Source organism: Diplotaxodon limnothrissa, linkage group LG13 (genome assembly GCF_057381915.1).
Source record: "Diplotaxodon limnothrissa isolate DT_005_m linkage group LG13, D_limnothrissa_male_GT1.1, whole genome shotgun sequence".
In the NCBI taxonomy this organism is placed as follows: Eukaryota; Metazoa; Chordata; class Actinopteri; order Cichliformes; family Cichlidae; genus Diplotaxodon; species Diplotaxodon limnothrissa.
The window spans coordinates 15,163,054-15,177,586 of record NC_140608.1 but is presented as its reverse complement, the minus strand read 5'-3'; the positions used below and the strand labels follow the sequence as shown (position 1 = coordinate 15,177,586).

Below are 14,533 nucleotides of genomic sequence, written 5' to 3'. Positions count from 1 at the left end.
ACCACTCATCACAACCGCAGAAGAGCATCTCTGAATGCACAACATGTGGAACCTTGAAGCAGATGGGCTGCAGCAGCAGAAGACCACACTAAATGCAACTCCCATCAGCTAAGGGGAAATAGAGGCTACAGTTTGCACAGGGTCACCATAATTGGATGATAGAAGATTGGAAAAATGCTGTCTAGTCTGATGAGTCTTGAATTCTGCTGCAACATTCAGATGGTTAGCATAAACAACATGAAAGCATGAATCCATCCTGCCTTGTATCCATGGTTCAGGGTTGTGATGGTGTAATGGTGTTAGGTATATTTTCTTGGCAAACTTTGGGCAACTTAGTACCAACCAATCATTTAAATGCCAGAGCCTACCTCAGTTTTGGTCACAGTGTACCCATCTTCTGATGGCTTCTTCCAGCTGGATAACACACTATGTCAGAAAGTTCAGATAATCTCAAACTGACTCCTTGAACATGTCAGTGAGTTCCCTGTACTCAATTGGCCTCCACAGTCAACATATGTCATTCTTTTTTCTTTTTTTTTAATTTACTTATTTATTTTTGCAATTCATTATAATATAGCACCAAATGGCAACAGCAGTCTCTGAAAGGCACTTTATACATGTAAAAAAGAATGCGGACTAACAATTTAGGGAGTAGGGAAAACGATGATGACCTCACATTCATAATAAGGGCTCTTTTTTTTTTTCTTTAATCAAAGAAGAGTGCGAAACAAGAGCACTAAATGTTGCTCACTTTCGCTTTTGCTCTGCACCTAAACATCTTTTCCACTCTTTGCGTATTTTTTATGTTACTGGCTGGTCTTTACACCTCGCCATTCGCCCTTCACGATTATGTCATAAAATGTCGATAACTTTAAATGACTGCACTGCTTCATGTTTATCTTCTCTAGCAATGCGTGGACTAAACACAGTAAAAGCCCTTCTTTAAATAGTCCGCACTCCTTAAAAGCGATATAGATACATAAAAGCTGGTGTTTACGCTCCAGCATCTTTACGACGGGATGAGAGGAGGACTGCTGTGATTTGTTGAAATTAAACCGCAGGGTCTTTTCACAGCAACGCGAGATCTTGGTAATCTCTGTGAGGAAGGAAGGAGGGAAGGAAGGAGGGAAGGAAGGGAGGAAGGGGCCTAGCTGGAGATTTATTTACGGTGTGTGTTGGGCACACTGGTTGCGGCTATTCGGAGTGTAACGGTAACAGTTAGCGGGCTAATGGAGTAAGCCATTTGTTTACCATCGACTACGAATGACTGGCTATGAACTGTTGGCGGTTTGACGCGAGGAGGGTAAGTGCTGTGTGCTGCTCGTCGTTTTATTTTGAGTAAGAAGCCCATTCTGTCCACTGTTTCTCTGATGGCTTGTCAGCAGCTGGGCCACCAGCAGCATCACAATGCGGTCAATGTTTATTTCTACCACGCTAGCTGATAGAGGGCTGGCTAAAATGTAACCACAAACTCACAGGGGGTTGTTGTAGTATTAAATCCAGTCAGTCTGAACAACGTCAGTGAACAAAGCAGTAAACAGTAGCTGGTTTGCTAGCTCTTGCCAGTAGGTTAACATAATGTGAACCCCTCTTTTGAAATGATTGGTGATAAATTGGCCAATATAATCAGTTTCCTGATACTGTGCTGTTACAAAGAAAGAAAAAGATATTGCCTCCTTCTTAATTTGTATTCTATTTATTATCATTTTAAACGTTTTAGGTCATGAATAAAGCTTGATGTTAGACAAACATAACCTGAGTAAATGCAAAATGCAGTTTTTAAATATGAGTTCATTTATTTAGGGTAAAACAGCACAGCTATCCAAACCCACATGACTGTGTGGAAAAAGTGATTGCCCCCCTGAACCTAATAACTGGTTGTGCCACCCTTGGCTGCAAGAACTGGAATCAAGTGTTTGTGATAAGTGGCAATGAGTCTGTCACATCACTGTCTAGGAATTTTGGCCCCTCTTCCATTAGTTTGGCCACATTGGAGAGTTTTCCGGCATGAACAGCCTATTTGAGATGCTTGAAATGCATGATCTTAATCTGATTTCACACCAGACCATGACTGGGCCACTCCAAAACAGACGGACAGTCTCCTTCAGGATTTTCTGATAGATATCAGAAATTCATGGTCTCATCAATTACAGCAAGTCTTCCAGGTCCTGAAGCAGCAAAGCAGCCCCAGACCATCACACTGTGACCATTATGTTTGACTGTTGGTATGACGTTATTTTTATGAATTTTTTTTGTTAGTTTTACTTCAGTCCAAAGAATATTTTGCCCAAATTTTTCTTTCAGCTGCACCCTTTAGCGCGGTCACCATGACAGATCATCTGCCTCCGCCTTATCCTATCTCTACCACCCCAGCACTAACCCTCTTCACGTCATGCTTCACTACATTCATTACTCCTTCCATGGTCTTCCTCTTTTCCACCTTCCTGGCAGCTACATATTCAGCATCCTTTATGTAATATATCCACTCTCCCTCCTCTGCCCATGTGTAAACCATCTCAGCCTTGCCACTCTAACTTTGTCTCCATCTCAACTTGAGCTGTCCCTCTAATGTTCTCTGATGCTGATATTGAGAATCTGCACAGCATCATCTAGGATAGCAAAACTATGAGTGATGGCTGCTGGAAGAAAGCTATTTTTAAACCTTGTTATGCTGTACTTTGGCACTAAAAGCCTTTGTGTAGAAGTAAGAAACTGAAACTCACTATGCAAAGCATGCAAGTCTTTCAGTCCCATCTTGATGGAGGTGGACTTAAATTTTCTGTGTAATAACACATTGACCTCGAGGGTTATGATTTTTTTTATTTTATTTTATTCCAAATCCTGTATTCTATTAAATAAGGGATGGAAGGGTGACTATAAATTGCATGCATTCAATAAAAGATATGATATGAGTGAGCTGGTGTGTTTATGTTTCTACAAACTTCCGCTGTGTCGTAATTATTTCCATGCAGAGTTGCATTACTTTTTCACCATGATGTTGCGTTTATGATGGGAGAGGCGGACAGTTGTATAATGTCTTCTCCAGCACATCCCAAAATTTCCCCCCTGAACTACTCAAAATCCTAGTATTATCATCTCCGAAAATGGTGCACTATCAGGAAAGGGAAAAAATAATAATTCATGTTTTTTGTTTTTTAATCCATATATTCAAGTAGTTAGCTGGCCTCAGTTTTTGGTCACCTGAAAAACTCGACGGTATGAACTATGCATGGTGGGCGCATCACTTCACCTGCCTCTCTTCTTACCTCGATGCATCACATCCATCACTCTGGAGCATTCATCAGATCGCACGACCTTTTAGCATTGTTCCAGAGTTCAGACTCTACTGCAGAACTAACCAATCAAGGCTCTTAACTATCTGTGTGACTTTTTGGTTAGTATATCTGTACCTGGATATATTGTGGAAACATATACTTAGTGATGGGAGACAATATTAAATCTTTCTGACTGATAAGATTTAAAGGCTTAAAGAAATAATGTCCCACTCAGTGGTTAGTTTGTGGATCCTTTGCTGAGTGAACTCATGCTTGGTCTCTTTATTTTTTTTTTCTTTCTCAGCTCAAAGGACAGAAGTCCATGACACAATGAGTCCTCCACCTCTGCCTGTAGTCTTCTGCTGTTGTCACAGGAAAATCTGGTTGCATTCAGCAGTAGGAGGCGAACACATCTCTGTTTTCCACCCCGTTATTATCTGTCCCCTGACAATGCTACGGAAGAACAAGCATAATGAATAGATACACTACCATCAGACAGCTCGGGGATGGCACCTACGGCTCAGTCATCCTCGGCCGCAGTCTGGAGTCGGGGGAACTAGTTGCCATTAAGAAGTGAGTATCACAAAATTGTGTTTCTCTGTAATCTGATAGATGTTTTTCCTTCTTGGGTTTAGCTATAGTATGATTTCATTTGGTCTCGACTTAAAAAGCTAACTGTAAGCCAAGACACAGGCTGTTTTGTTTTTTTTATTTTTTTCTGTTATGTTATTTCAGAATGAAAAGGAAGTTCTACTCCTGGGAAGAATGCATGAACCTCCGTGAAGTGAAGGTGAGCTTACATTTTCTAAAAGTTTAACATTTTAAAGTGAGTGATGGAAAATAAATCAACCCAAATTTAACATTGAATCTGTTAACACAATTCTTCATTCTTGGTGGGGAAAAATGATTTAATCAACCTACCACATTTACTTTAAACACTTAATCCTTAAAGGATATCTTGCAGCCTCTTCAGTTGTATCCAGGCTTGAATTGATCAGCATTGTTGTGCTTTAACATAGTACCTTGTTTTCTGAATGAAATACACAGAATTATATTTATATGTGACACAAGATGTCATTTTTATGATTTTAAAACATGTAAATGTGCTTGTCCTGAAGATTTTTGTTTTTATTCTACTAGTCCTCCTTGGCAGATGAGGGAAAGAGGTAGCTTTGCACACTGAAGACTCTCAGCAGAAACTGATTTATGCTGTACTACACAGGAATAGTCAGCCAAACCAAAGTGGCCAGCTGGTTCTGGCTCGATGTGCATTAGAACACGTCATTTGACCCCTGTCATGCTTGTGCCATCCAAAGTAGTCCTGAAGAATTTAACATACTCAGAGAAAATATATGTTGTCCCTTTCACAGCAAGAAACATTTGCCTTTATCCTTAACAAAACTTAAAACTGTCACCTCACTGTAAGTTACTTCACTGTCTAAATATTACTTACATGCACTCACTGGCTTCACTAGTTACACCTTCCCAGTACCAGGTTGAAACCTCAGAACTACTCATGGTATAGATTCGCCCACGCCATTACACCAACAACACCAGCCTGAACCTATGGTACAAAGCAGGATGGATCCATGCTTTCATGGTGTTTACACCAAATTCAAACCTTACCATCTGAATGTTGCAGCAAAATTCAAGACTTATCAGACAAGGCAACATTTTTCCAAGCTGCCGTTGTTCAAGGTTGGTGAGCCAATGAGAACTGTTGCGTCAGTTTCATGCTCTTACCTGAGGAGTGGCACCCAGTGTGGTCTTCTGCTGCTGTAGCGCATCTGTTTGTGCATTCAGAGACTCTCTTCTGCGTTCCTCAGTTGCTGTTATTTGTCTTACTGTAACTTTGATGCTCAGATTGTCTCAACTGTGTCTACATGTCTGAACGCATTAAATAAATTGCCACCATATCCTACTGAGAATCAAAGGGGTATTTGTGTTAATAAGCAGTTGATAAGATTACCTAATAAAGTATCAGTTGGGTGTATATCACTCATGAAATTCAACATGATAATATTTTTGAATTCATGATGTTGAGACAGACATTCTGCACTACAGGCAGGTACATCAATAAACACTGATTGCAACAGGAAACGTGACCATAAAGTATGATGTTATTACACGTGACTAGCTCTTCAGGATTTACAGTTAAAAATTAACCATATTTACCACATACTGGGCTTTAGTGCAGTCTCCCACGATAATGCATCTACTGTCCTTCCCTTTTATGGACACTCTCCTTCTGATTGGCTGCTCCACATGAAAAACCTTTGAACAGCAGTTGTTTGGGTTGCTGTGTGTCTGAGAGAACCATATTAGGAAATGCAGTCACTCTGACGTCATGTACAGCCAAGAGTAAAAAAAACAACTAAAATCAAACATATTAGGATTACTTTCAAATCTCATTATTATCAAATTATGGTATGAATAACAACATCCAGCACATATATGACACAAAATAAGGAAAAGCATTATCACATAAGGCCAATGTTTCAGTTTGGGTTGATTATTTTTCATTATTTTGTTTAGAAAGCTCATAATGCTCTTAATGCTATTGTGTATATATGCTATTGCTTTATGGGTAATGTAGTGATGATTTACATGCTAGGCCATTTGGGAAATCAATGAATGCCTTTCTGTTTGTTTTTCACACCGTTTCAGTATTTTACTGTCTAAATTTCCTCACAGTGCAACAGTCACACACCAGCTCTAAGAGCAGAAGGTGATTCTTGTGTGCTGTTGGTTTTGAGCTCTGTTCCCCACCCCGGCCTACACACACCCCTTTCTAGCGCTTAACCTTGATACAGCAGACACGAGTAGAACATGCTGCTCCTTTGAGTCCTGCTGAGTAGATTTATAATTACAGCATGCTATCATGAAATCTGAGACCCATTATGGCTTTCCTCCCCCTTACTAAAATATAGCATGGTTAAACCTATACCATCCCAGTGCATGGGAAAGTGTATATTTCTCCATTCTGCTTTCTATTTATTCCATATCTCTTCCCCCCCCCCCCACACCTTTTTTTTTTTTAAATTGTAAGCATAAATCCCACCTTTGCAGCATTTCACCCTCCAAACTACACCCTACCTATACCTACAAGGGTTTTTGGTAGTTGTAGGGTGTGCTTCTGAATGTGCTGCAGTGACCTCTGTGTGTTGTCCAGCATGTTTAGATTCATTTATTTCTCCCTCTGCTTCGGCTTTATGGAGTCCACATTGTGTTAATGCTTGTGTCTATTCTTGCAGTCCTTAAAGAAGCTGAACCATGCTAACGTGATCAAGCTTAAGGAGGTAATTCGGGAAAATGATCACCTCTACTTTATATTTGAGTACATGAAGGAGAATTTGTACCAGCTCATGAAAGACAGGTGTGTGCAGTGATTTAGGTATTTCCATATTTGAAAGTGTATTTGAGTAAGGTTTGCTGTTTCTGTACTCATCCAGCTTTGAATGGTTTCTTTGTGCAGGACCCGGTTATTTCCTGAATCTACTGTAAGAAATATCATGTTTCAGATACTTCAGGGGCTCGCCTTCATTCATAAACATGGTACGTCTGGTTTGGTTTGGTTTGTTTTTTTTGTTGTTTTTACTCCAGGGTGTTCATTAAATGTTGCATCCCTGCCATTTCAATCTGGCGAGATGCTCATGCACGCGTCTCTGGTTAGGTTTTTTCCACAGGGATATGAAGCCAGAGAATCTTCTGTGCATGGGCCCAGAGCTGGTGAAAATAGCTGACTTTGGGCTTGCCCGAGAGATCAGATCTCGACCGCCTTACACGGATTATGTTTCAACTAGATGGTGATTTGATTTTTTTTTTTTGTTTGTTTGTTTTCGAGCAAACGTAGTTCTCATGTACTTGAAGGATGCCTAAGTCCTCTTACTCTTCTTTTTGTACCAGGTACCGAGCTCCAGAGGTGCTCCTCAGATCCACATCCTACAGTTCACCTATAGACCAGTGGGCAGTTGGCTGCATTATGGCAGAGCTGTATACCCTCAGGCCTCTTTTCCCAGGATCCAGTGAAGTAGACACCATATTCAAGATTTGCCAAGTCTTGGGTACACCAAAGAAGGTAGTTATTCACACACAGAGCCAAAAACATTTTGAGTTTGGGAGAAACAAGGTGTTACTTAATAAGAGTTGGTGTCCACCTCACTGAAACTCTATAGTGTGAGGAGCCATCTTTAAAAAAGGGTCTTTTAAAAAGACTCTTTGAGTCCTCCTTATTTGCTGTGTGCAGTTTGAGTCGACTTCTGTCAAACTAAGTGCTTATTAGTGTTGAGAACTGCTTGTGATCCTTTAGAAACATGCTACGGTGCATATGGTGGAATCATAAGGACAGGCTTGAGTGGGCGCGATCATGTCTACTGTTGGCAACGCAGCGAGAATGTGAAGCTTTCTGAGTTTTTCAAGTCTCAAAACGTGAACCGTGGACTGACTCCTCCTTCTAGAATGATTGGCCCGAGGGATATCAGCTGGCCAGTGCTATGAATTTCCGTTGGCCTCAGTGTGTTCCCAGTAATCTGAAGACACTGATCCCAAATGCAAGTCCTGAAGCCATCCATCTGATGACCGACCTGCTGCAGTGGGATCCCAAGAAGAGACCAGCGTCTGCCCAGGTAGTGTCTGATTTGATGTCCTGGTATTTCCATTACTCTGTGCAGCTTAGCGAAGAGAACAAATACTTTTTTTTTTCACAGGCTCTCAGGTATTCGTACTTCCATGTTGGCCAAGCTTTGGGGACGCCTCAGCAGATCTTGGAGCAGGGCAGGCCTCAGCCGAGCCGTGTGCCAATGCAGACTCCTTTACAGTCTCAACAGATGTTGCAGCAGCAGCCTCTGCTGCTTAAGCCTGTGCCCCCCTCCCAGCCTCCTCCTCCCAACCAACACTGCTCGCCCTCCAGGCCTCTTCAGCAGGTCCAGCACTCCCCTGCATCGGCAGCCGCCCAGGCTGCAGCGTACCAGCGGCACACAGAGCTGGTGCGAGAGCAGCAGCAGCCAAAGCACATCCTGAAGCAGGAGCAGACTGAGGGAACGCCGCAGAGCCATCTTCCTTACATCGTTGACAAGACTCTCCAGTGCAAGGTGAGGCTCCTAAATGCTTTGAAAAATCTGTGTAATCCACATCTGAGTAGCGCAAATGTAGAGCACAGAAAAAATGAATCAGTGAAAGGCTAAAGAGACAAGTTGTTGCATTGTCTTTATATTCTTGGCCAATCTTGGTGTAGCAAACGAGGCAGGAGCCAGAAAATGCAAACCTGCTGAGCTATCAGTTGAAACCTAAAGGAGGAGGAGGGCGGCGGCGGTGGGGCCACGGCACAGGGCACCTCAAGGGTGACGACTGGGACGACTACGAAGAAACTGATCTGACGTCTATAAGTATTCTTGGGAAAAGTAACTTCTCCACACAGAAGTCGAGGCAGGGAGAGGGCACGCCGAGCAGGTGAGGCTCTGATCTGTTTGTGACATTTGCACATTAGTTATGTGCATGCTGGTTATTCAGATCCCTCCACTTTTTTGTCTCACAGATATGGAAATATTCTGGATTTTAGCCGACCCACTGGAAATGAAGATGCACCTTTAAACCTGAACAAGACTGCATCCTATCAAGAGCCATCAAGAACTGCCTCTGCTAAGCAACATTACTTGAGGCAGTCGAGATATTTACCTGGTAATAAACAGTGTATTTTTATACATAGCAGAAGTAAGGGATGGGCTTTATTTAAAAAAAAAAAATCTATAATGTTGGGTCTCAGTTAATAGGTTTACCTAGCTCTGTTATTCTTAAATGTTGCCCATTTAAGAGTCTAATATTTATGATTGCCTTTCTGTTCATTTCAGGCATTAGTACAAAGAAGAACGTGGCCATAAATGCCAGTAAAGACTTCACTGGAAGCCATCTTTGGGGCAGCAGTAGTATTCCATTCGGAGGGACTCTGCCGAGTAGAGGCGCTCACGGTAACTTCACTGTAACCTTTAGACTCTTTGTTGTTGTTGTTGTTGTTAAAGAGGTTCAAAGTAATGGGCTTTTGCTTTTAACTATCAGGCACAAATACAGTCCCAGGTGGATACATGCCATCTTTTTACAAAAAAGACAGCGGCTCTGCCGGTCACAGAGGGCATCAGGGTCCTTCAGTGGAGACAACAGCATCAAGTGAGCACAGATCTGAGCTTTCTTTGATACCCAGTTCTTAAAAAAGGAATTTATAAAGGGGAAAAAAACACTGCCTTCAAAACCCGCTTTTCGTGTTTCTTTGTTGCCGTTTCAGATTATGCAACATGGCGGTCTGGCCGGAGCCAGATGAACACGTCTGCCAACATGCCATCGACCAACAAAAGCACCCCGGGTCTGCTGCCTCGCCCGCCGCTGCAGACTATTCATGGGCGAACGGACTGGTCTGCCAAATACGGACACCGCTAGTGGCCTCGCCCCTGAGCTCCGATCTGTGCCCTAAGAACTGTTTCTCTCCAAAGAGTAGGCATAGTCGTTTTATAATCAAAATGTGTACATAAATCTTACACAGCAATAAATTCAGTTTTGTCGTGCGCACCATGGATGTTGTGATATGTAAAATATTTAAGTAAACAGGTAGAATGCAACCTGCCAAAATGTGAGCCCAGATTTGCTCATCAGTGTTTTATTTTGTATTTCTGGAGCTGAACGTATGCCCTGCGGAGGTTGCATTCGCAGTTTTGTATCATATCTGTTGTTTACCACATGTACACTTTATATGCATACTGTAACTATTCACTGTGACATTTTTTGGCTGACAAGTTACTTTGCCTCTGTACAGTAGTAATGTTTTTCTTTTTACATGATTATTCTTTTGTTTTACAGTGATTGCATTTCCAATCAGGTAGCTGTCATTTATGTGTTATCTCCTTTTTTATGTCACTGAATTTTAATGCAATTCAAGGGGTTGTGACATTGTATAGATCCGTTTCTGTTCAGTAACACATTTAACCCCTCTCGGCCAAACTGAGTGTAATTATTGAAATGCAGGTTATCAAGTACAATTAAACTTTTTGACTGGGTACTGGTATTCGCACAGTTTATTCTTTTATGAAGCAATTGTAGTCGATTGAAACGTTTTATTGTTATTTCTTTTAAATGGAACTATTACCTGTCAGCCCAGTTTCCATGTCAGGCCCACAGCTGCTGCAGGATGAGCACAGCTTGGCTGCTGGATTACTCTGTCAGGGATTAATCCAGCTATTAATACTAAAGCAGATAGGTTGGGAAATATTTGGAAAGTGACACAGTTTTCATCATTTTAACTCAAAATTGGATTCTGCTTGAAGCTTTCAAGGGGTTTAACTAAAATATTCCATCAGTTGGTGTAACTAGTTTATACTCCTACCTTCTTAGATGGATTTGCTTTATTTTTCCAGCCTAAGGATGACCTGTTTCGCTTGCACAGAGAGCTCCTCTGACTCCTTGTTGTTTCAGATCGTCAGCCTATTCAACGTATGACAGCTCACAGCTGTACCTGTCAAATTCTGTTTTCTTGCTTTAAAAGGAAGAAGGCGGGATATTGAAGAACTGCATGTCCTAAACCTTTGCTCCAGTCTACATGTGAATAGCCTCATGTTAAAGTAGACATTCTGCACTTTGAGCCCATTTTCATTATTCAGCTGTAACTTGAATATATTTTGGCAAACGGCTTAATAGCAAGTAGTACGGTGTTGTGCAAACGTCTTGCAACATCCTTCATTTCTTTATAATTTTCTTACAAGGAGCCAGATGTTATTATTATTTTATTGTGGTCTTGAGAAATAGTTCTCCAGGCTTTCTGGAGGCATTTCCAAATTTTTCTTTGGGATTTGGCTGATTATTATTATTTATTTTATTTTTAACAAGAATGTTCTTTTTCTCAAGCCACTTTAACACTGACCTATGAATCATTAAAGCATCAAAAAAGGGACATAGCTGAGGGATAAGCCAGATTTCTGTCTACATATAACAGACAACTCTGTAAAAAGCCAATTTTTAATCAATGAAGCTTCATCAGAAATGGTCTCAGTGGAAGGGTGGCAAGAAGCCTTTCTCAGGAAAGAAAACGGGAAGAAAAAGCTGAAGTGTGCCAAATTACAGAAGAGCTGGACTGGAACTCATCATCAGCATGCACTGCTACAACCAGCATTAATGTGGAGACTGACACCAAAGAAAAACACACATTGGAGCACTATGAGTCATGCATTGGACTCCCCAAAGCCCAGACCTCAACAGCAGTGATGGGCTCATCTTGACAGAGATCCAAAGAAAAGGCAGCCAACATCCAAAGAAGAGCTTTGAATGAGGAAGAAGAAGCCTGGAGAACTATTCCTGATGACTACTTAAAGAAACTGGAAAGAAAAAAAGCTGACTAAGAGTTCACGCAATATTTTATGGACCGCTAACAGGGAGGAACTAATCTTAACATCTTGGGAATTTTTTCTTTTTTTGCTACCAAAGCACATTCACAGCCTGTGTTGGTGGGCACTGACCAGTCACAGACTTCACATGTTTCCCCGCCTTCATCCTCCAGCCGCCCAAACCTTGGACTTCAATAAGTGTTATATAACAGCTGAACTTTTATTTGCACTTCTCCCTTCGCTTCAGTCACTTCTCCACGAGTGCCGGAAGGATCGCAGGTATCGCAGCTTCACATCCAGTAGTATCACTTCCATCTTTATTCAGCAGCTCATATTTCACTGTGATTGCATTGTTGCTTGTAGGTTCACGGGTTATCAGTTTAGGAAAAAATAACCAACAATCATGGGTGAAAGAGTTGTGCTGCACTATTTCAATGGGAGAGGGAAGATGGAGTCTATTCGCTGGCTTTTAACAGTCGCAGAAGTCGAGGTAAGTGCTTTTTTTGAAGACCTGCAGACTTGATCAGCTGTAACATTTGTCATTTCATGGTAAACGTTACAGCTGAATAATGAAAATGCACTCAAAGTTCAGGCTTTACATATTATTACTGTCCCAGAAACTGATCTAAATGTTTATATTCACAGTTTGATGAGAAGTTTTTGGACACCCGCGAAGAGTATTTAAAACTCGTAAATGGTGAGTTTAATAAAAACAAAACCCGTAACTAAAATATGAAAAACTGAATGAAACGGACATGAATTAAAGGGGGGATTTAAGCTAAAATCATGTTCATCTTTTAACTAAAGTGAATCAGCAGTTTTTGTGGGCAAAAGGTTTCAGGAGTGTCATGACCTACAAAGATGTAGCCTAAGATGAATTATTATGCCTGGGAGTGCCACCCTGCTTTACTAGCTTCTGTGTTTACCCTGCAGATGGAAAGCTCATGTTTCAACAGGTGCCATTGGTGGAAATCGATGGCATGAAGCTCGTTCAGACAAAAGCCATCTTAAATTACCTCGCCGAGAAGTACAACATGCATGGAAAGGACCTCAAAGACCGTGTCATGTATGGTCTTTTATTTGTTTATTTATTTATCAGACATAATAAAGATAGTCCATCTTGTAATTGAAGAATTTTTTTTTTTTTTTTTTTTTTTTTGCTGTTGTTGTTTTTGTTTTTTAGGATCAACATGTACTCCGAGGGACTGATGGACCTCATGGAAATGATTATGGTGCTGCCCTTCAATCCAGACCCCACAGCCAAACTGGAAGAGATTGAGAAAAAAGCAAAGGAACGCTACTTTCCTGTGTTTGAAAAGGTAGAAAAACAGAATAAAATGAGTTGTTGATGATTATAATGGTTTCTGACAACTAAAGTATGTGCTATGTGTTTTTGGACAAACGTCTTAGGCTCTGACCGGACCCGTGTACCTGGTGGGAGGCAAACTAAGCCTCGCAGATGTGCTGCTGGTTGAATGCACCCTGATGCTAGAGGAGAAATGCGCTGGGATTCTCAAAGACTTCTCTGCTGTTAAGGTAACGTTGACAGAAACACCTTCTTCTATCATAACACTTGGTTTTTTTTAATGACACCATGAAAGTTTGTATTTACCTTTAAAGTTACAGGCCCTTTACAGGGTTTTTTCTGGGACATGCATGCTATTTCAGGGTATAAAGGTCCAATTTTTCAATCTTTAATAAATAAAGTTTTGGTTTAAAAAAAAAAATCAGGTAAGAGGTTCTCTTTTTAGATTTTGTTTTTTCTTTATTTTATACATGGAATGGCAGTTATTATTAAACCAAGTACCGTGAAATGCTCAGTCAGCTTTCTGTGTTTCCTCACAGTCTTTCCAGGGCAGGATGATCCAAATCCCTGCCATCAACAGGTTTCTGCAGCCAGGCAGTAAGAGGAAGCCACCCCCGGGTGAAAACTATGCAAAGGCTGTCATAGAAATCTTCCAGATCAAAATATAACCTCAGTAAAACCCATTACATTCCTGCTACATTCCTCATTAGGCTGCATGACTGGGATCAGTTATATCTGCAGGCCTACGTGGAAACAAATGCTGCACTAACACTATGGAAAGCATATGAATCTTGATGTGTGATCTTTCCTAACAATGTGAAATAAATAAATGTTGATCTTCCAAAAATATTTGAAGCTACTGTGTTTTTGTTCTGATTTTTTTAAAAAAAAAAAGATAATAATTATAATAAATTTGTGTCAAAGAAATAAAGAATGGGAAAACATTTCTTAGTAATCTGACTAAACCACCTCACTGAGCAGTAGACCGTTCCCTTTTTCAGGAGCTGAAAATTAAGTGGACAATTGACTGACTGGCACTTTATGGCCAGAAACCAATATTTCCTGTTCTTTTGTTTCATGTCAAATGTTGCAGACATTTCAAGTTGATTCTTAAATCTTACTGCTTCTCACTGTACTTTTAAATATGAGGCCCCAAGAGATGTTAGTGGAAGTGAGTGTGGCGTTCACTAGTCTGTAACCCTTCTGTAGTGCTAGCTATAGGTGGCGAGTACTGCTTCAGTGACATCTGCGCCATGAACGCAAGAAAAAGGGAAGTGTAATTTTCTCATCACTGAGCAAGCAGCTGGTTTAAAGCAGGAGGGTTGAAGAACATGCACAACAAAGTCAAACAATGCTGCCCACATTACTCGTTTGAGTAATATGTTGTGGTCAACTGTATCAAATGCTGCACTGAGATCCAGCAAAACTAAGACTGACATTTTTCCACTGTCTGTGTTCAGACATATGTCATTAAACACTTTGGTCAGAGCGGTTTCAGTGCTGTGGTTCTGTCTAAAACCTGACTGGAAGGCATCATAGCAGTTATTCTGTTTTAAGAAGTAATTGAACCTGGAGGTTTGTTTTTCGCCATC

General features: G+C 40.9%; 2 protein-coding genes across 2 annotated transcripts; both read left to right on the top strand.

The window, feature by feature from the left end:
• Positions 1-1,180: 1,180 nt before the first annotated feature.
• Positions 1,181-10,087, top strand: LOC146620069 (serine/threonine-protein kinase ICK-like). Its single transcript, XM_085369350.1, has 14 exons — positions 1,181-1,303; positions 3,580-3,848; positions 4,011-4,065; positions 6,530-6,651; positions 6,751-6,830; positions 6,949-7,081; positions 7,182-7,353; positions 7,733-7,900; positions 7,982-8,365; positions 8,509-8,723; positions 8,809-8,951; positions 9,122-9,238; positions 9,327-9,434; positions 9,550-10,087. Exons 2-14 carry the CDS (start codon positions 3,748-3,750, stop codon positions 9,699-9,701), a joined length of 1,950 nt encoding a protein of 649 aa, XP_085225476.1. The 5' UTR covers positions 1,181-1,303; positions 3,580-3,747; the 3' UTR covers positions 9,702-10,087.
• Positions 10,088-11,864: 1,777 nt separating this feature from the next.
• Positions 11,865-13,780, top strand: LOC146620068 (glutathione S-transferase A2-like). Its single transcript, XM_085369349.1, has 7 exons — positions 11,865-11,914; positions 11,999-12,125; positions 12,281-12,332; positions 12,569-12,701; positions 12,819-12,954; positions 13,046-13,171; positions 13,481-13,780. Exons 2-7 carry the CDS (start codon positions 12,039-12,041, stop codon positions 13,607-13,609), a joined length of 663 nt encoding a protein of 220 aa, XP_085225475.1. The 5' UTR covers positions 11,865-11,914; positions 11,999-12,038; the 3' UTR covers positions 13,610-13,780.
• Positions 13,781-14,533: the final 753 nt, after the last annotated feature.